We start from the raw sequence: 21,967 nt of genomic DNA on the forward strand, positions 1-21,967 counted from the left end.
TACTTATTTCATGAGACACCTTATTGTGTTAAATTCACATTATACTGTACACACATAAAAAGCAGTATTAAAATCGTGTATAAAAGAGGTGGTTAGCACCAATTTACGTTCATGACGAAAAAAAACCACTTATCTATTTAAATAGAATTGAACCATAAATAAAGACGACAGTTATGTCGCCACGAGCACAGGGACTTGATATTTCAATTTGGCGAAGGTTATTTTTTAATTCAACATTAACTTGACTAAATCACTTCACCGACATTAAAAAACCCTATAAATATAAACAAAGATATAACTTAAACGAATAGATTGATAAACAAATGCATTTTATCGCTGGGCTTCCATCTTCTGATTATCAAATCACGGCCCTGTGTATGCAATGAAACCGATCCTGGAAACTCTAGTTATTTTACACAATGTTATCGATATCTGCCTGTATCCATTTACTGTTTTAAAAATCGATCACGCATACGTAACGCGATACCTAGGCTCGTACCCTGTACATTACTGGTGATTTAAACTTCAGCTTCGACATGAAAGAAAATTATTTCTATACATGTATACAGAATGTATACTTAATATAGCCACCACCGTCAAAAGAAAAGAAGCAATGTCTGTTAATAAATAATATTCCTAAATGAATCCCGATCAGAGAAAAAAAAAACCTAACCAGTCTTCAGTAAAGTGATATACATGCAAGCTTATGTTTCAAGGTAAAGACTTGTTGATAGATATTAACTACAATCTACCTCACACAGTTTACGTTTAGATCCATTTAATCAATATATCACAACCCTCTCCGCACAGGCATGCAGGTATGCGCGGGGCATTGTCATCACGATCTGCTATACTGCGAACATACAAACACCCCTGAACATAGCAGATCAATACATTTAAAGAGCGGAGCGAGTTGAACCATGACTTCATGGTGACCCGCGTGTATATCGGTGTATGTGCTCCCAAGAGGGTTGACAATCCGCCAGCTCTAACCAAAGTATTCTCTTTCCCAATACGAATCACGGATGAACCACGCCCTCCAACAGTAGCAAGGCACGGGACAGAGTCCCAGAGAAGGGATAACGGCACAATTGGTAGGTAACATTTTAAAAACATACTTCAAGTTAAAGTAATTTTTTATGGAATTCATCTGTCGATTAGGATAGATCTATGTCTGGCAGTGATCAGGCGAGCAGACTGTAAATCGACGTGTTAACAAATCTCCTTAATTCAATTATACTACTGGTTCAATTATTCACTCGATTACGTTCGGTAGAGTGCTGTAGATATGCACCTAACTATAATCTGTCTTATTTGTTCGAATTCCTGCAGGTGGTGTCGTATAAAGTATGACACCTGTCTACCCTGGTCCATATATCACCACAGAACTTTGAAAGGAACTTACTGGCGTGGTGCAGATCGTCTAAAAATTCCAACATGCCGAAAATGAACGACCCGTTGCAGTGTGGACTGTGTTTAAAACGTCACAGAGATCCGCGAATTCTAACCTGTTTCCATAGTTTTTGTCGGGAATGTATAGAAAAGCTTATATCTTCAAAGAAGTACAAAGTGTCTTTCCCTTGTCCCCTTTGTCAAACGGAAATAGGCATTCCAAAGGCAGGGACCAAGACTTACCCCGAAAACTTCTACATCCGGGCTATTCAGGCCACTGCAGCATTCTCAACTATCTCTATGTGTGACACTTGTAACAAAACGAAGGAAGAGAGCGCGAGCTCAAGGTGTTTAGAATGCGAATGTAACTACTGTAGCGCGTGCACAGCCCGCCATTTTGAAACCGAAACAACAAAAGAACACCATCTTATAGAACTGTGCAAACCGGAAACAAAGTCGATAACAAATTTGACTCATAAAACATTTTGCGAAAAACATAAAAATGAAGAGACGAAATTTTACTGTATGCTCTGCGAGATGCCAGTTTGTAAGGAATGTGTATCAAAAGTGTCTGATCACAAAGGGCACCGGTACAAGAGCATCGCAGAAGGCGCCAAGGAAAAGAAAGATCTCATTTCTCCTATTATCAAGAGTATGCACGAGTATTTACCGGTCCTTGAAGAGTATCTAGAGGACATCAAATCCTCCAAGAAGATGCTTGCTGATTACGCTTCCGACAGCATCAAAGAAATAAAAGCAAGATGCCAGATGCTTCATGATGAGATAGAAAAGATTAGTAAATCGTTGGAGGAACAAGTGCAGAAGAATGAAGAGAAGGAGAACCAACGAATGGATAAACACATCCAACTGATAGAAAGACTGCTAAAATCTTTGTCGTATACAACAGGATCGTCAGAGGACATCACCAACCTCGCCAGCGACAGCGAATTCGTTCTGATCTGCGCTAAACTGCAGAACAGGTTCAAGCGGATAAACCAAGAAGTTCCAACTTCCGGTCTTATCAGTTGTGAAAGCAGCAACTTCCACAGTGGGGATATGCAGGGCAAGAATTTGCACGAAATGATAGGCTATTGTGATGAAACTGATGTAAAGATGCCGTTGTTGCCCATTCCTTGGGGTCTCCGAATGGCTCTATCATTTGAGGTAACTCTTATGTACAGTTTTAAGGTTTCCGAATCCATGGACACGATACATGCGATTGCACCCGTATCAGAAAAGGAAGCCTGGATATGTTGTGGATGGGGGACCAACAAGATGGATCTGTGGACAAGAGAGGGAGAGAAAAAGAATACGGTAACATTACCTATACAAGTTGATGATATCTGCGTTAAACCTAACGGTGAGATTCTTGTGTCCAGTTACGACGGTAAGAAGATTGTTAAACTAGACAAAGACCTCAAACCGGCCGATTTCGTAAAGCTGAACTGGTATCCGGGCGGGATGACGTACTCCAAGAAAAAAGAACTCCTGGTGTGTGCAGTGGACAGCTACGTCACAACACGTTCTAATACGTCACGGCGTATGGTGATACGAATCAAAGATGATGGTACAGTGCTGGATCAGATAGAAGATAACGGCTTCAATGAGGTATTCTGCGCCCCCTATCGGCTGTATGAGAACATGATTGGGGACATATGTGTGACAGATCGTGAAGAAACTAATGTCAGGGTCACAAGTCTGACGATGGATGGCATCATCAAACAGACATACACCGGTCCGAAAGAGGTAGTCATGAAGAAAGCATTCAATCCGTTTGGCGTCGTATCGGACAAATATGGTCACGTGATCGTGTCAGACTGGAGTAACCACGCAATTCATTTGTTGGATATAAGTGGTCAGTTCATTGGCTTTCTACTCACTGAGAAAAATGGTATCCGAGGACCGAACGCGCTTGCTCTCGACAAAGAAGGTCATCTTTGGGTAGGCGATACAAAGTCAACAGTCTGGGTATTCCAGTATCGACGGAAGGCTGATGAGCATGGTTCGTCTAACTCTTCAACCTAGTGCAATATCGGAAGTGCCATCTGGCGGTGCTGTACACATGTTTGTTCATTACATTAAATGTTGTGTGCAATTTTTCATAGACATTTTGGTATAGCGTGGCTTTTTAACTGAGCGAATAATTGTGTGAATATTGAATGTGATATGTATATATGTTATAAGTGTGACATTCCGTCTATGGTTTTTCGAAGCTGTGTCTGCAGTAGAATTAGCAGTACAATATATATCTTCAATGCATTGTAGATCACTATAACTAGTTCTGGTCTGATTAAACTATGTAGACTATAAGGTATGACGAGGTTGAGGACACAGAGGGCCGTCAAGACGTGTCGAGTGTTACACTTCTGTCACAATACTAGGTACACATATCACATCGGAATGAAACTAGATTCACGAGCTATGTCACACATAAAAAACAAATCTTGAAAAATTGAGTTTTATATAAAAGAGAGAAAAAATAATGAAACACGGAATTTATTTTGCTTTCGGTACTTTCCATATAAATCTATATTTATGTCAGTAAGTTGACATTATGATATCTATATGCTAATCTGATCTATAATACACACACACAACCTACACTAAGCTGTCTATTGTCTTTATAGCAGTGATAATATCAGAACGTTATACAGGCAGACAATGCTTTCCTACCAAGGTATGTGTGTGTACCGACATCGTTATATATGTAATGCAAAATATAAGCTTAAAGAATTAACTGAAAACAGTATAATTCTTTTCAACTTTAAGTAAACTCACAATACCGACTTTGGAAAAATGGCGTACGAAATATGTGTTGAAATATATATATATAATATCTTATACACGTGACCTAAACGTTTTGTGATATAAACCGACGGCAAGTTGACTAAGCGTAGGTAAATGAGTATTGGTTTTTAAACCATTTGTGATTAAAGACGACGGGTGTAGTCGGTAACCGATAGTGCTACTTGAGAACCATTGATGATTAGAATAATATAGATGTGAGAATAGACTGGAAACGGATATCAGTGACATACATACACTAAATGAACTATTTATAAATAGTTTTACAAGATTACAGGGAACTGGTACGAACAATTACAATAGGCAAAACTCATGCTGGATCACAGGGTCCTGGCACAATGTCTAACCCCATTTCCTGTTTATATATATAATTACATATATATTTATATATATATGTGTGTGTGTGTGTGTGTGTGTGTGTGTGTGTGTGTGTGTGTGTGTGTATAGTTGGGGGAGGGTGGGTGGTGGATGTGTGTGGTGGTGTGTGGATGTGTGTTGGAGGGTGGGGAGCGGGGGAGGGAGTGTGTGAGGGTGGATGTGTGTGGTGGTGTGTGGATGTGTGTACTCATTATGGCCATGTGGCCAGGGTATATGGTGACACAGCTAGTCTTTGTGTCGAACTGCTGATAATGAGATTTTTAATCAATATCACTTTTGGTTCCATTAAACTATTTATTTTACAACAATTGCGAAACAAGTTTTCCTACTTATATTGATAACTCTTGTTGGCCCGGATGGAAGGGGTCTTACTGTGGGAGGATACAGAATTACCCAGAGGAAACCCACGTAGTCGGACATATATCTTTTCATGTCTGTTCCGAAAATCGAACCCGGACATCTAGGTGAAAGGTGAGTGCGTTACTACTGCTCCATCCGACCACCCCATGATTCCAGTTTGATATGTTTCAGTCGAGCTCTTTTGAGAAATAGAATATATGAAGTTTGCATAAAAATTGATGAAATGATTTTTGTAATTATTTCCGTTTTTGATGTTCTACAACGAAAACCACTTCCGGCGGACGTTGATACAGATAAACATATGTGTAATTGTGTTAAGATTTGTGTAAATCCATAGTGTACTTATATTGATTGTAAGGGCGCGATTACTCATCACGGTGGAAGTTGTATGATGTCATACAGCAATCATTGTTCATTAAAGTAGCTTCCGACTAGAACTGATTTCCGGTGATTGTATTGTATTGTAATGGGACCGTAGTAGTGAATACAGATGTAGAGCGAAATACAATTCACTAAATACCATTAGATTAATGAAGAGAGGCGTCAATCGATTTCTGCGTTAAAAATGACCTCTTTCCTTCATCAGAAGACTTACCATTTTTATTTTATTTAAAGAAAATAGCAAAACCATTGCATGGGTCAACTTGGCTTGTATTCTCCAAGGTTAGCATTACGAAGTTACAATCAACTATTGAAATTTCTTTCTTTCATTCCTTATAACCCTGTTAAAGCAATTTCATATAAGCCAGTTACTGAAATTTAAACGACATAATTTTATGTAACGGTCAGAAAATCTACCACAACCATATTATATTTAAGTCCGTGCCTTAACAGACATTTTAAAATTTGTAATCATTGTATGACTATATGTTTTATTTACATTTCCGTGGCATTCTAGTGCTTGGTATATCGACCCAAGGATATGTACCATAATAGGCTCTTAATGCAGATTATCTCCCTTGATTTCCTATTCTTTTACTTTTCTCGTGGACTCGCATCGAACATTCAACGAGCGTAGTCTAGTGGAGTAATCCAGACCACTAGCTAAAGGGAATGATCAGAATATTGTTGTACTTAATAAGCTTAGAACGACTCTATGTTCCCCTGTCTTCCAAATGCACCATGTGAAAATACACCGAAGTCCATGATATAACTTGATAGTACGGGTTAAATTATACGTTCCTGGTACGGGTGACGGATTAGAAAACTGATAGAGCGTGTAAGGACATTGACTTTAAAGTACCAGCTTAGACGTGATTATGTTAAGATTTAGACCAACATTATACATCATTACACGGTAGTATTAACCTCCTTTTTATTCCAGAAGACTTATACATATCGTTAACACTGACTAACAGGTTTGTATTTAATTGAAATACACATGTATGCAGAAACATATATTCAGGTCTCAGATGTGCTGTGCACACTTTAATATGAATTAAATATCCTGACGTCCTACCCATTGGGTATTTTCTAATACATCATGGGATGGGTTTTATACAGGTAAACAGACTGGTCATGTATAACTTACATGCTACACGCTCTAGGCAATTTTTTTACAAGAGTTGTTCCCCTTACATCATGAAACTATATTTGCTAATGTACTCTAAACAGGCGAAAGTGGGGGAAAAGGAGAACCACTAAAAAGAGACCCGACAGAATATATCGAACTGCATTCGGAGTAATCGTCAGTGTAGTGATCCGTATATATTGTTTGTCGTCTGATGTCCAGACGGACATGTTCAGACCGTGAACGATCTGTTCTGAGAATATGTTATTGATTTCCCTTCTGCATGTTACTGTGAGACAAGGCGTGTCTAGATTTAGCAAAGATACCGAGGTCTAGAGGCTTTCGTTATATCCCGGAATGGTTCACTGTCCAAGACACATGCTAGCGAACATAACTATATACAAGTCTCGCTTGATTCGGACAGATACAAATGATCAGATGACTGTGGGCGAAAGCACGATAATCTGGACGCATACTGAACGGCAGAATATGCTGGCTCAGCAGATTTCATTACTATTCTCTATCCCACCAAGCCACTTTTATAAGATTGGGAATAGAACATATATAAGAGTACAATGGAAAATCGAGGACTTATAAAAAAAACCAGCATTTTGTCTCATTATCAACGAAACGATAACAAAATATAACGAAAAGGTAAAAATACACGGAAACTTGAAAGATATAAAGTTATATAAGATTTTACCGGAAGGAAAAAGGGTGTGTATTGCTCCGCCATCGTTACCTTTTATGTTCATGTAGGTGAAACGCGGAATCTAAAAGAAAAGTTACCATAATATTTAAACTATTGCGCACAAGGGAAGATTCAGAACAAAGGTTTTCAGTTGTCAACTTTTGTCTTTCTAATCAATTGTAACATATTACTAACGTAGGTTGGGGAGTAAGATATGCTACTATCAAAACTTGGAACGTTAACAGAGCAAATGTAAGATTTAGAAACATCACACAGCATCTGAGATTCCCGTGTCATATATTCTAGGCGGGGATGGGAGATTCCCTGTTAGGACATTGGTATGACGTCATAACCACGATTCATTGGCATTACGTCAACCATGCCAAATATCCAGAAAACAATATTACAAAATGTGAAGAGAAAATAATTCTTCTCCTCGAGGACGATCCACTTCTCTGGAAAGATTATTCAGTTTGCATGCATGTGAAAATGGCGATTTCTCTCCAGAATCATCTTTTATATGCCGACCCAGGCATGGTCATTTCTTTCTTTCTTTTTTAAGGCCAGGGTGTTTGGTTTTAATCGACTCCAGATCGATATAAAGAAAGTTGACAGAATGTCTCAATAATTATGATTATCACTAGGATAACACGATCAGGGACACAACAATAGGATCAAACCACCAGGATCAACCTTCAGGTTCACCACCAGGGTTAAACCACCAGGATCAAGTTCCAGAATCATACCTAAAAGTTCACCACCTGGGTCAACTACCAGCGTCATACCTCCAGGTTCACCATAGGATCACACCACCAGGTCAGCTACCAGGGTGACACATCCAGGTTCACCACCAGGGTCATTCTATCATGGTCATTCTACCATGGTCACACCCACCACGATCATACCACCAAGGTCACACCATCGGGAAAAGTTACCAATTGAGTCACACCACCAGGTTCAGACCACCAGGGTCACACCATCAGGAAAAGTTACCAATTGAGTCACACCACCAGAGTCATACCTCGGGAAAAGTTACCAATTGAGTCACACCACCAGTGTCACACCTCGGGAAAAGTTACCAATTGAGTCACACCACCAGGTTCAGACCGCCAGGGTCACACCTCGGGAAAAGTTACCAATTGAGTCACACCACCAGTGTCACACCTCGGGAAAAGTTACCAATTGAGTCACAACACCAGGGTCACACCTCGGGAAAAGTTACCAATTGAGTCACACCACCAGAGTCACACCTCGGGAAAAGTTACCAATTGAGTCACACCACCAGGTTCAGACCACCAGGGTCACATCATCAGGAAAAGTTAACAATTGAGTCACACCACCAGGTTCAGACCACCAGGGTCACACCATCAGGAAAAGTTACCAATTGAGTCACACCACCAGGTTCAGACCGCCAGGGTCACACCTCGGGAAAAGTTACCAATTGAGTCACAACACCAGGGTCACACCTCGGGAAAAGTTACCAATTGAGTCACACCACCAGAGTCACACCTCAGGAAAAGTTACCAACTGAGTCACACCACCAGAGTCACACCTCAGGAAAAGTTACCAATTGAGTCACACTACCAGAGTCACACCTCAGGAAAAGTTAACAATTGAGTCACACCACCAGGGTCACACATCCAGTGTTGTCTCTTTAACCTTCACAGACATGTATCTTGGCTTACGCCTGCACTGACCGTGTTATCTTCGGACTGAATATGTCTTTAGCTGATATCGTTTGGAAATTTACAATCAATCAACTGATCAATCAATCATCAGATATAGTCGTTTTAGTCGCGATAGACAGACTGTTGTTGTCTCGTTCCGCGAATAATTCCTGCGAGTCATTGCTTATTGATGCTAGAGACCTTCAACGTCGCCTGTTTCCAAGGTCAAGGCTGTACTTGTGTCATTATAAAGATCAGATTAATGGAACCGTAAAGAGTGCACAGATTTGATTTCGAGCATATCTCTATCAATTTTAACATCAGTAACAAATTTATCAACCTATTATTCTGTCCAGGTTTTAAATTCTAAATTAGATTCCCATCCCTTATCTGGTAACCGTGCATAATTGATAATGATGTTGAATAGGAGACCAGAACCTCCACCAGGATCCGATTCATTGAGTGATGTATGTGTTTTTCAAGTAAATTTAAAAGGAGATATTCTTTTAAAGAAAATTACGCAATCCTAATTCTCTCGAAAGTAAGGCCACGCGCCAACCAAAAAATTTCATCAATTTCGAAAGCCCTTAAATGAAGTTTTGAATCCTCGCCATGCTTTCCCCAGTGTGATGAGGAGGAACCCTCACTCCATGACTTCCCTCTGCCATCTGTCAAAGTTTTGTTTAATTCCTATTGCAGATTATTAGACTAAATATGCATGCTGCATTACGTCTCAGATTATCCACAGAGTCTCTAGGAGGCAGTTTTGGTTACTGTGATACTCTGTTATTGATTTCGCGATGTGTACTCTTTGAAGACGAACCATTGTGGACTTCTATCTGGTATAAACTATTATATTACCTTACAAATAACATTTGGCATTAGTTTTGCAAATTGCTCTCTTAAACATATATACTTTACTAATACAGAAACCCAATGTTCATTAATGTAATGCCCTCATATTGTGTTTTATAATTAAAGATGATCACTTTCGAGACGCCTTTGAAAAAACGACACATGAATTTGTTTGTTTGTTTGTAAGTTTTCTGAGTTTTATCATCGTGTGAATAGCTAGTATGTGGCGTGATTTCCTTGTTCGCTGAAAGCTGTGTCTTATCACGTTGAACATCATACGGGAGAGCCACCGCATGCTATTAAATCCATTAGGTTAAAGCGTCTTGTTCAATGAAAGAACCACAACAGTAAAGGGCGACCCGTAGGAAACAAAAACCGCTGCGAGTACGGACGATCGGACCATCGCTTCACTTGAGGTTCCCTGATGCTGTGTCGATTGAGTTAAATACATATATCATGTACAACAAGATGCTGCGAAATACGAACCAGAAGCAGAATTCATCAGCTGTTTAAGCCAGTGTTCGGGTTTATTTTATCTATCAATTATTTAAACAATCTGCTGGAACACATACTGACAACTGTTTGTTTTGTAATTTACAAACATACAATCAAACTTTCAATTCCATTCTATTTCTGGAATTTAATAGATATCTGTAATATATGTCTTTATTTCTGTAAGAGAGAATATATTTCTGAACCTAATAAAAATGCATCATTCCGACACCATACGAGGTCGTTACCCACTGAAACATTCACCTATAAATTATCGAAATATCACAATTCATCATACATATTTAATTGAATAAATATCATACCATTGTGATAATAGCGTCAATAACTATAGCAGAATCGTCTATAAGACTCACTGGCACCGTTGAGTATTAATAAATGTCAATTACAGTGTGATAATTGATATCGGATGATATCACAGACAGCGACCATCAATTCCTATAACTTACCTCAAAGTGACACCAGTGTACAGTTTTGAGATATTCAATGTGGATCGATGAAACCCGTAGTGTTCTGTTTGTAGCAGAGTGTGTGTGTGAATTGATCTATCATCTAAAAAGAAAGTATTGGCAGTATGTCATTTCGAGTGTGTAGTAAGGGCGTAGAAATTGGCGGAATTTTATTATGTTTTGTAAAATCTAATAGTTACGCTTTTTTTACTGAGAGTGAAACCCTAGCACAGCGAAGACAATATTCGGTGAATGGTATAACGAAATATTCCCACGGTCCCTGCGTGTAACTAACCACCCCAACGGTACCTGCGTGTAACCAACCACCCCCACGGTACCTGCGTGTAACCAACCACCCCCACGGTACCTGCATGTAACCCACCACCCCCACGGTCCCTGCTTGTAACCAACCACCCCCACGGTCCCTGCGTGTAACCAACCACCCCCACGGTCCCTGCTGGTAACCAACCACCCCACGGTCCCTGTGTGTAACCAACCACCCCACGATCCCTGCGTGTAACCAACCACCCCCACGGTCCCTGCATGTAACCAACCACCCCCACGGTCTCTGCGTGTAACCAACCACCCCCACGATCCCTGCGTGTAACCAACCACCCCCGCGGTCCCTGCGTGTAACCAACCACCCCACGATCCCTGCGTGTAATCAACCACCCCCTCGCGGTTCCCTTTGAGTACCAACCACTCCCACGATTCTCTTTGTGTAACCAACCACTCCCACTTTTCTTCTTGTGCAACCAAACACTACCGCGGCTCCTCATGCATTCAATGACTGTCCTGTTTAAAAATGAGTGATAAAATACGACCGAAACCAGATCCTCATTTAAGATGTTAAACTAACGAAAAACATTAATTCCTAAAAAAAACATATACTTGCAATTCTTCTGATTCCAGGAAATTGTAAGTTTTACTACAAAGGATACTTATTTTTTTGAATGAAATATGTTTAGAAAATAAATTTCAGTAACGCTTCTCATGGTTATGTATATTGACTATGCTTATGACGTAATAATTGTGATGACGTCACAAGAGCTACTCGGAACAATTAACCCATAATTCTTTCCTTGACTACTGGAAAAGAACAACACGCAAATAACCGCTCCTTCGCAATTTCATCATTTCGCGAGATATTCTATACACGGAAAGATGGTAAATTATCCCGATAGCCACCAGAGCCGGGATGTATTGTCACTGAAGAACGTAAAACGCGCCCAAGACAGAGGATATTTGGGCAAGGCCGAAGGACCAGGTCTTCTCACAACAAACTTGCTTGCAACGCTGCCCCAACGGAACGTCCAAAAATTGACCAGCGCTAACACTCCGGATACAGTAGAGAGACTGCTCGGAAACACAGCTCCATACCAAAACCGATTCGGTAAGGAATCATCGTATGATCTGTATACTAGGAAATTAATTAATGTAATGTATCAAATTACTTATCATTTAACTTAAAGATAGTATGACGTGACCAATATCAATATACAATGTAGGTACAAATGAAGATGTTTAAGGATATTTGGCATCTCTGTGTCTTGTGATATGTTTCTTTATTTCATTGTCTGCGTAGGCTGAGATATCTAATAAGTCACCGTTATTTCTGTCTTTACTTCATAGCGATCGCGCAATATTGTCGAGTCAGCCATTACAATGGCGTGATCGAAAATTATCTTGAACGATGTTAGAATTTTCCTTCGTTGACCGGATTATGAAGATACCACTCAATACTAGTATTCTGACATCTATTACACAAGGCATGCGTGGTTATTATTTTTTATATAAGTATCTTCGGACGATAATTTTATTGCTTGTGAACATAAACAATACAACCTACGGCCTGTTACGTAATTAAGTCCCAACTTTTGTCCATACAGCTTTCTTTGATGTTGATAAAGTTGCTAACCTAAGCAGTTTTATTTGATGTTGATAAAGTTGCTAACCTAAGCAGTTTTATTTGTGTGGTGTGTACGTAGACATAATGCTGAAAACTAAATCTATTTCTAACTATGGTATATTGTGTTTACATTTCCAGATCTCCAGTTTGGCGCCAGGAGACCACCAAATGTCAAAGATGATAACTTTCCTCCTGGGTATAATGGCATCATGAATGAAGAAGGAAGACGAAGAAGTGCCGAAATGGCTATCAAACTGAACCTCCACACGAGAGAGTTCCCTCGAAAACCAATGACAGTTGATGGCGATAAAATCCAACAACAGGAACTGACGGATGCCCAGGATGGAAAGAAAGACAGACACAAGGTCAGTCGTCAAAAAAAGAAAAAGTCGAAGGCTGATGTGGATACAGAGAATGCAGAAATATCCTTTTTCCTTGAGGAACGCGAGATCATGACTCCCGGACTGTATGCTAAGGGGAAACCCGCACCAGCTTTATATCGAACGCGCACACACCACGAGAAGAAACCAGAAGTGGTTAAAGTAGTTCAGGATGTCAACGCAAAGAAAATCAGCAAAGAACCAAGTATTCCTGGCAAATCTGCTACTCGTGATGCAGGAGTCAATCAACTCATGGCAGAGATTGATAAAAAGAATGAGGAATACGAATCTTACAGAAGAAACGATTTCTTCTTCAACCGATTCAAAGGTGACGCCGTAGATGTGAAACTCTCCGATGAAGAGTTAAACGAAGATCAAAGGAAAGACGTTTTACCGCCAATCAACGGGAACGCGGTGAAATTAGGAAAGAGAAAAGCGAAGAAATATAAAAGTCTTCCAAGCCAAGCGAAGTGGAACGACATCGAGGACAAGTCCATTCTGAAAAAGGGGCATGCAGTAAAACTTCCACCAATAGACACAGCGCAAATTGAAAACTCATCCAAGGCTGGTGCTGTACCGCTTAGAGACCACACTATGGTGATGACAGCGTTAACAAACGAAAATGACTATTGGCGTAATGTGGATGCAGGTAGACCACGGGCAGGGAATATCTGCGAAGTGGGGCAGGCCCTCCGCCAGTACTCTCAACCAGAATTAACGCTTCCACCTGTGTTTAACGTCAAACTTCCGCCAATCACAGGACTTCCCGTCCAAAGAGTCAACGACACAAAGAAACGCAAGGAAAAGCGCTTCGCTTGAGGGAGGATAATGTTATGAAGCTATAGAATATGAATGTTGATTTATAAAGTCCAGAAACGATTTCTGAATCGTCATGATTCCGGCTTTGCAAGGAATTGAAATGTTATAACCGATTGATGCGCATGCGTTTTGAAACAAAACGTAAACCTGTGATATATCCATATAATTTTGTAACGATTTCTGAATCGTCATGATTCCGGCTTTGCAAGGAATTGAAATGTTATAACCGATTGATGCGCATGCGTTTTGAAACAAAACGTAAACCTGTGATATATTCATATAATTTTGTATCAATATTGAACATTTGATGTGTGTTATTGCACGGAGGAAAACATCTGCTGAAGTGACCTATTGAATTCGGATCTTGGAACTCCCATGAAATTGGCCGCGCCGAGACAGAGAGAGTTTTTCTTTTAAAACTTTAAAACTTGGAACTATATATCGATACTTAACTCTTAATCTGACCATGTTGATGAAGCTGATTCAGTGAAAGGGATTCTGCCAGACAGCCTACGATTATCAAGAGAAAGACAGTCACGCAGACTTTGCCGTTCAGAAAAAGTTACTTCTGGAGTTCCGTCAATATAATGAGGAAGCCGATTCAGAATTGATTCAGAGGAAGGCACTTCTGTCCAATAGACTGTGTCGAATCAAAGAAAACAATTTAATTCTGTCGAGCAGACATTGCCTTTTTCGAGTAAAGAGCTTCCTGTCAAACATACTACTTCGATTTGTAAAGAGACTCTTTTGTCAGATTCAAGAAAAAGACTTCTCTGGCAGTAGCATGTGCCGATACACAGTTAAGGCTCTGTCGAAGAGACCGAGTGGAATCTGAAATGGAATGCAGTCCTTTCAAACAGACCGCAATGGTTCACACAGAGACAAGTACCGACAAACAGACCGTGTCAATCAGGGAAAAGACAAATAACGTTGATTTGAAGAAAGACGCGTTTGTCCAACAGATATAGCTGATTTTGAGAAAGACACTTCTGGCAAATATGCGGATTGTAGCGATTAGCAGTGATACTCTTCTATCAATTAAGCTCTTTCGATTGGAGCTATGAACGTCATAGACTGTTCAGAGCGCGTTCATTTAGACTGCGATGTTATACTGATTTTTGTTGAATATCAATAAATACATTTGTTTGTAATATCTAGCTTTTAGTGTCTTATATCTGGTATACATTTTGTAGTTAGTGTTACTGGGAATTTTCAATATGGACATGTTTTTATATAACTAGCAAAAGGCAATACAGATAGTGAAATCAGCTTTGATTCTAAATCTTTCAACAAACACGTCATCCATGTCATATTTCTTTTCAATATACAACATATAAAACCAAACAGAAAACTGAGATAATCCAGTCTAAAAATTATGCACGTACAGACGTAAGAGAATGCCCTCAGTCATCCAACCAGCCACCCTCGGGATTCCCTTCTCTCAGTACGGATATGGAAAACACTTGATAAGATTTTATTGAAATGCCCTGGACATCTGATTTATTAGATAGAAAGTCATGTATATTTAAAACAAAGTAAGAAAATTCGGTTTTCGCAAGAGACAATAAACCCGTTGTCTCGTGGGGATACGTAAGTCAGCTCTCGTTAAGAGTTTCGGTGTTAAATTTCTAGTATCTCCTTGCATGCCAAGATCGGCAAGTATCGTAATAATTTTACTGGAGCAATTACTGGGACTAAAATCGATCAGTGAGGACTGCTGCTGCTGCTGAACCAAACGGTACGGAGACTGAGCTCTCTAGTCTCACTAAGGGTGAATCCGACCACGGATCATATGCATGTCCGGTGTCGCGTACTAACACACGAAATGGACGTGCATTTCCCGAGGTATATGGACAAAGTGTGAAAGCCGTGTTTTTGTCATGTTGGCCAGCTTGCCATAACATGACTGTAAGAGGTTATTTTTGTGAAACAAATAATCTTACGGATCATGTCTGATGACTAAACAGCCTGTGTTGGTTTGGTCGGCTGATGGAGAAAAACGTAAGTACAGCTAGCTGGTGGTGAATGGAAAGAGGAATCAATATCTGTGTGTTTTCTTATTAATGCTAACTATCTACAACATTGGTGTGATCTTATATAAATTGGAATGATAGTAAACCGTGCTCCATGTAAACACGGTGATTCAATGGTCCAGTCGTGTTAGCCAAAATCTGCGCGCTTCACTGCGTTTATCAGAGTATAGATAAATATGTTGTATTTACAGTAACCCAATCTGGCTTACGGCATGTTTTCATAATACCTTCAATACTTATTGACAGAATTTTCATTGGCAAATCTTTATTGGCGAATCCCTTTAATGTCAAATCTTTAAGTTGAACTTTATTTGGTCCTATGAGGCAGGCACAGTGTACAGTGCAGTCAGATAATGTGATTTTCCATTGTAAAGTACTGATTCTTACGTAAAGGTTATCATTTCTAGCATGTTATAATCAACTGAAACGCCTTGAAATAAAAGCGAGAAAAAAAGATTTTGATATTTCTATAATGAAGGGTATTTGACCATTGAGTTTAATATGGTTGATTTTAATCCCATCGATTTTACAAACTGCAATGTAATGTAGTTATGAAAAACAAGATATATTTATTTATTGTTTGAAAGTACGGATCATCTTTCAATTTCAGTGTCTTTTTAAAAGCATTTTTATCAATTGCACGCATAACCTTCCACGCGTTATTCAACTGCGTCGTGATTACAGGATTGAGTTTTTCTGACGTGAGCTAACAATTTGAAATAGCATTAACGCTTTGCTTTTAAAACCGTTGTTGTCTGAAGTCTATTGAAAGATAAAGCTGTATAAAATGTCATGTGTGGAGAAGCCACGTCAATCTGATACGATCATCCGACCAGGAGTAATTATTGATCGATATTGACACAGTTTCCGGATAAATCCTAATGTCGTTTCGTCTAACTACTCCTGACGGTTGTTTCCGCCGGACAGGACCGACGGCAGATACACACGCGGTTCACTGTACTCGTTCACACGTCATGACATGGTTTTGGCTAATATCTCACGGATGAAAGCGTCCTTGCTGTTTTCATTATCATTATCAAAGACGTTATGCACTTTCAATTAATACTGAAAATGAGAGGAAATTGATTGCTAGGGTTATAATGTTGAGTGCAATAAGGAAGGTCTGTCCTCTGACCAAGAGAAATAGACATGCAAAAAGATGGTAACTGCGGCCCTCTTCCACGGTAACGAATGACAAGCCTTTTGTCAATATAACGTGACCGGGATGGGTGTAATGCTACTTTGTCAGGGCGATTACATTTCGGTGTGATGGCACTATAAATGGTAGCGCTACCTTGACCTCTCACATCGCCTACCTATGACCTTAGATGATGCGGGAATGCAAGACCCTATAAATTAATCAAACAACTCGGTCATTTTCAGACTGTAAATATAGGCATTCCAAGTATATATGTATATATTGAATAGAATAAAATGACCTCCAATTCTTTTGTCACTGAATACCTAAAGTACCTGAAAACAAAAGTCTTGGCTGAGATTTCATCAAGTTCTAAAAGTATAGTTTGAAATTTCTCTCTTAAAAATTAGTAATCCCAATTACAATAAGTAATATGTTAAAATTACCTATTAACAGTGTATCCAATCAATATTTCGTATTAAAATGTATTATCTTCACTAGATTAAAACTATCATGAAGTGTTGGGGATTTAGTATTAAACGTGAAGTCACTGTCGAAAGACATTTCTTTGTCAATGTTAAATTACGTTTCTTCATCAGTGTGCCTTACCGATGAGTTGAGAAAAACTCCTTTCTATTGGAAATTAAACCCATGAAGTTCTAATAGAGAACACTGTAATTTTACCGCTAACAGGTTTTACCGGAAACAGTGTTGCTCAGAATTGTAGCAAGAATTACGTTTGTTGAGACGAGAATATCATGTAAATGTTATTGTATATTTTTGTTGGTTTGATGAATCACTTCTCTAATTACACCCTAACAAGGGCAGACAGCTATCGTTATTATAAAAATAATGATTTCCGTCTTCTATCGTAATTATAGTGCAACAATCCGCTAGATGTTCAAACTGACGCCAGGTTTTAAATGCCTGGTCAGCTTAACCCTAAGCCAATGAGATCATGACGTTTGTCATATATACAATATAGTTTGGTTGCAATAGCTTAAACTGCTTGTTAATAGCTATCAAAAGAAGATTTCTTTTTTTCTTTATTGTGTCTAAGTTTACTGTCACAATTACCTGTATTTGGAGTTTAATCAATTTACGATGTTTAAGTTGATGAACTTTTTTCACAATGGAGCCTCGGTGACTGTTTGAGCCCGAGATTTATCAATATTAGCTATCGGAGCTTGATGAAGCAGTAAAGGTATGTGTGTACATACACGTCATCAAATGGAAACCGTACTTAAATGGCGGAGTATAATGATGAATTATTCATTCGTGAATCATCTCTCAGCTCATTAACTGTAGGCTTACCTGTAGAACATCGATACAAAAACCTAACAGTTCCTACGGTCGCGACAGCTATCGGGATTTTGGAGTCAACATCATCAGCGTGGACATGGAAGGATGCATCATTAGTCATGGGCGATTTAATTGTCCCCACGTGGCAACACGACAGTTTCCCGCCAGTTTGATGGACTTGTTCATCTCACGCGAGACACAACAAGATTTGCATCAGACATGCACAGATGTGCATCTCCGCCATGTCCCACCGACTTTCTGCTTCAACTCGCGCGAGATGCCGCCAGAACCATGTGTCAGATTGGCCCGGGGCAGCAGGTCTCGTGCGTATCCTACTAAAATCTGTCCCCACCAGGACCCAGATTGTCCTTAGACATGGATTTTATTGGCATGTTATAAGATTAGACGCTGTGGGACCGATACATGCTAGCGTGCATCGCTCTTTCTGCAAATAAAATTGCATTAGGCTGCTATAACTCAGGCATAATTAATTCTATGAAATATAAAGATTATGATAAATTCTGCGCTTTCTCGCACAATACCCAGCAGGACGGCAGAAAGGTCCCAACAATTTGTCAAGCCAATAATTCGGTAACGTCCGTGAACTGTTAACTATCGGGCTCCACTAATGGTCTAATCAGCGCCATATATTCCACTCTCAATATTGTCTCTAACAGCCATTGCTCGACTTTAATCTAGAAATCTATACATTTATTTGTTTGCCCTATTGTATGATTTATTCAAGATGGATATTTTATACGGGTGATTATCTACCTCCCGATTCAATTAAAAAAATCATTCGATAATCAATAATATATAGAATAAAATCGTCTTGTTTTTTTTTTATTTTTCACAATAATGTTTTTTCCGCAAACATGTGATATTACTAAGATACTATTCTTATTGTTAATAGATGTCATTCTTATAGCAAATCCTCTCCATCCTTGTCACGTACGAAACATTTCAGTATTCTTCTGGGTTATACCACCGGAGACCAGACACAAGTGTATATGTCCGGTGTCCAGCCACCAATGCCTCGAGGTCGGAGAACGGTCAATGTATACAAAATAAGAGTTCTAGCTGCTGATCCTGATCATCACGTTTCATTACCATTTGATATCACTTCATTTCGTTCGCGTGGGGTTCGCGGCATCTGGGACTCCCTCCTTCCGGAAGGTTACTTGATTAAACTCCAATATTGGAAAGACAAACATATGACGCCTAGGAAAACATACCAATAGCATTGTACTCGTAGACAGGGACGAGAATCTTCACCACTCAAGGACAATCAAGCGGGGACTTTGGTTATGACATGTGGTGTTTAAAATTGATTTACCAATGGGATAGAAGAAGCGTCCCCAGAAGCCGAACAAGACTAGAAACGAGTATACTATGTAACCGATATATCCACCATTCGTCCAGCGACATCTCGGCGTTAAATTGGTTTCCAGGCTCTTTATGGTAGAATCGTATGATTATCCCTTACCATGAAGGAGTTATCACGTACTGTTATAATCGTGAACTAATTTAAACTATGATGTTAAGTACACGTCGCAAATTTAATATTGGATTTTCATGTTTTAGAATGTACTTTTCTTACCTAAATCATAAATTACTCCGGAGCATAAACACTAATTTGAACATGAGGACCTTTGAATACTATAAATCTTGTTACTCGAGTGAAAGATTTTAAACTTGATTCCTTCAGGATTCTTCAAGTGTGAAATTCGATATATTCAGGGTTTTTTTCTCATTAAAAAGAAGACACCTACCGTCCATCAACGGTTTTCGTACGTTTTTTGCCTTTGCTTACGATTTTGACATTTCCCTATCAGATGGCGATCCAATTGTCACTGTCTTACCCGTCAAAATGGCGTGTGATGTTCAAATGCTGACCTTCCATAGTGATTAATGAGGATAAACTTACAATGGAAATGTCAGACGAACGCTAACGAAATTTCCTCAGTGTCCACTCGTAAGTAGTATCCTCAACGGATAGTATTTCTCCAATCACCACAAAAGGTTAACAAGCACTTTATGGTTGTCTCTCGTACATACGATGCCTTCATGATATGGATACAGACAATCCACAGAGGACCATACAAAGCTAACTTCGGCGAATGTTGTCCGTAACTTTCGCTGCCTAGACGCAAAAAATAAGCTTTGTGATCTAACTCAGACACACTGTGAAAGTTATAACATCTGATATATGTCACAGACATCTAACACTTCCGTAAATCCTTTGTTACAGACCACGTGAATATACAACGTAGACATACATTGTATTTCCTCTGTCAGACACCACGTGATGTTGTGCATGTGACATCCCTCCTTCGTCATAAACTATATGACATAACAACTGTGACGTAACACAGATGCTGTTGATATGTTAGTGTTATATTTCATTGACGAAGTGGCAAAGTATAGGAGTAAGTCTTATGTCGGTATAACGAGTAAATCTTATGTCGGTATAACAAGTAAGTTTAATGTCGGTATAACGGGTAAGTTTAATGGAGGTATAATGATTAAGTTTAATGTCGGTATAACGGTTAAGTTTAATGTCGGTATAACGGGTATGTTTAATGTCGGTATAACTGGTAAGTTTAATGTCGGTATAACGGGTAAGTTTAATGGCGGTATATAACGAGTAAGTCTTATGTCGGTATAACGAGTAAATCTGATGTTGGTATAACAAGTAAGTCTTATGTCGGTATAACGAGTAAATCTTATGTTGGTATAACAAGTAAGTCTTATGTCGGTATAACGAGTAAATCTTATGTTGGTATAACAAGTAAGTTTAATGTCGGTATAACGGGTAAGTTTAATTTCGATTAATGGAGGTATAACGGGTAAGATTAATGTCGGTATAACGGGTAAGTTTAATGGCGGTATATAACGAGTAAGTTTAATGTCGGTATAACGAGTAAGTTTAATGGAGGTATAACGGGTAAGATTAATGTCGGTATAACGGGTAAGTTTACTGTCGGTATATAACGAGTAAGTTTAATGGCGGTATAACGGGTATGTTTAATGTCGGTATAACGGGTAAGTTTAATGGCGGTATATAACGAGTAAGTTTAATGTCGGTATAACGGGTAAGATTAATGGCGGTATAACGGGTAAGGTTAAAATCGGTATAACGAGTAAGTTTAATGTCGGTATAACGAGTAAGTTTAATGTCGGTATAACGGGTAATATTAATGGCGGTATAACGGGTAAGATTAATGTCGGTATAATGAGTAACTTTAATGTCGGTATAACGGGTAAGTTTAATGCCGGTATAACGGGTAAGTTTAATGTCGGTATAACGGGTAAGATTAATATCGGTATAATGGGTAACTTTAATGTTGGTATAACGGGTAAGTTTAATGTCGGTATAACGGGTAAGTTTAATGTCGGTATAACGGGTAAGATTAATGGAGGTATAACGGGTAAGTTTACTGTCGGTATAATGAGTCTAGCAGGAAGAGTTGTTCCGTTATCCGTGTACATAGTCTTTATATGTTTATATGTTTGACATATCTTCGCTACTACAAGCAGTTATGCAATAAGAACATCACTTACCACAGAGAGTAAGGATAGACGGAACAACTGAGGCGAGTGGGAGAAAAGTCCTTGTGTGGTGGCCATCAGGAGAGGGATGATTAGGGTTGGTAGGGGGTAATTACAGGGACAATCTCGTTGTATGGTGGCCATCAGGAGAGGGATGTTCAGGAATGGATGGGGGTAATTACAGGGACAATCTCTTTATATGGTGGCCATCAGGAGA

The 21,967-nt window shown here is 39.3% G+C and overlaps 2 protein-coding genes across 2 annotated transcripts; both read left to right on the forward strand.

Moving 5' to 3' along the window:
• The first annotated feature begins 1,437 nt into the window (after window positions 1-1,437).
• LOC132545551 (tripartite motif-containing protein 2-like) lies at window positions 1,438-3,417 on the forward strand. Its single transcript, XM_060209235.1, has one exon. It carries the CDS (start codon window positions 1,438-1,440, stop codon window positions 3,415-3,417), a length of 1,980 nt encoding a protein of 659 aa, XP_060065218.1.
• An 8,364-nt stretch (window positions 3,418-11,781) lies between these two features.
• On the forward strand, window positions 11,782-13,725 carry LOC132545527 (uncharacterized). The gene is made up of 2 exons (XM_060209211.1): window positions 11,782-12,010; window positions 12,665-13,725. The coding sequence occupies exons 1-2, from the start codon at window positions 11,782-11,784 to the stop codon at window positions 13,723-13,725; spliced, it is 1,290 nt and encodes a 429-aa protein (XP_060065194.1).
• The last annotated feature ends 8,242 nt before the right edge of the window (window positions 13,726-21,967 follow it).

The sequence above is a fragment of the Ylistrum balloti genome, unplaced genomic scaffold (assembly GCF_031769215.1).
Source record: "Ylistrum balloti isolate Yb309-2 unplaced genomic scaffold, AGI_CSIRO_Ybal_v1 Utg369850, whole genome shotgun sequence".
In the NCBI taxonomy this organism is placed as follows: Eukaryota; Metazoa; Mollusca; class Bivalvia; order Pectinida; family Pectinidae; genus Ylistrum; species Ylistrum balloti.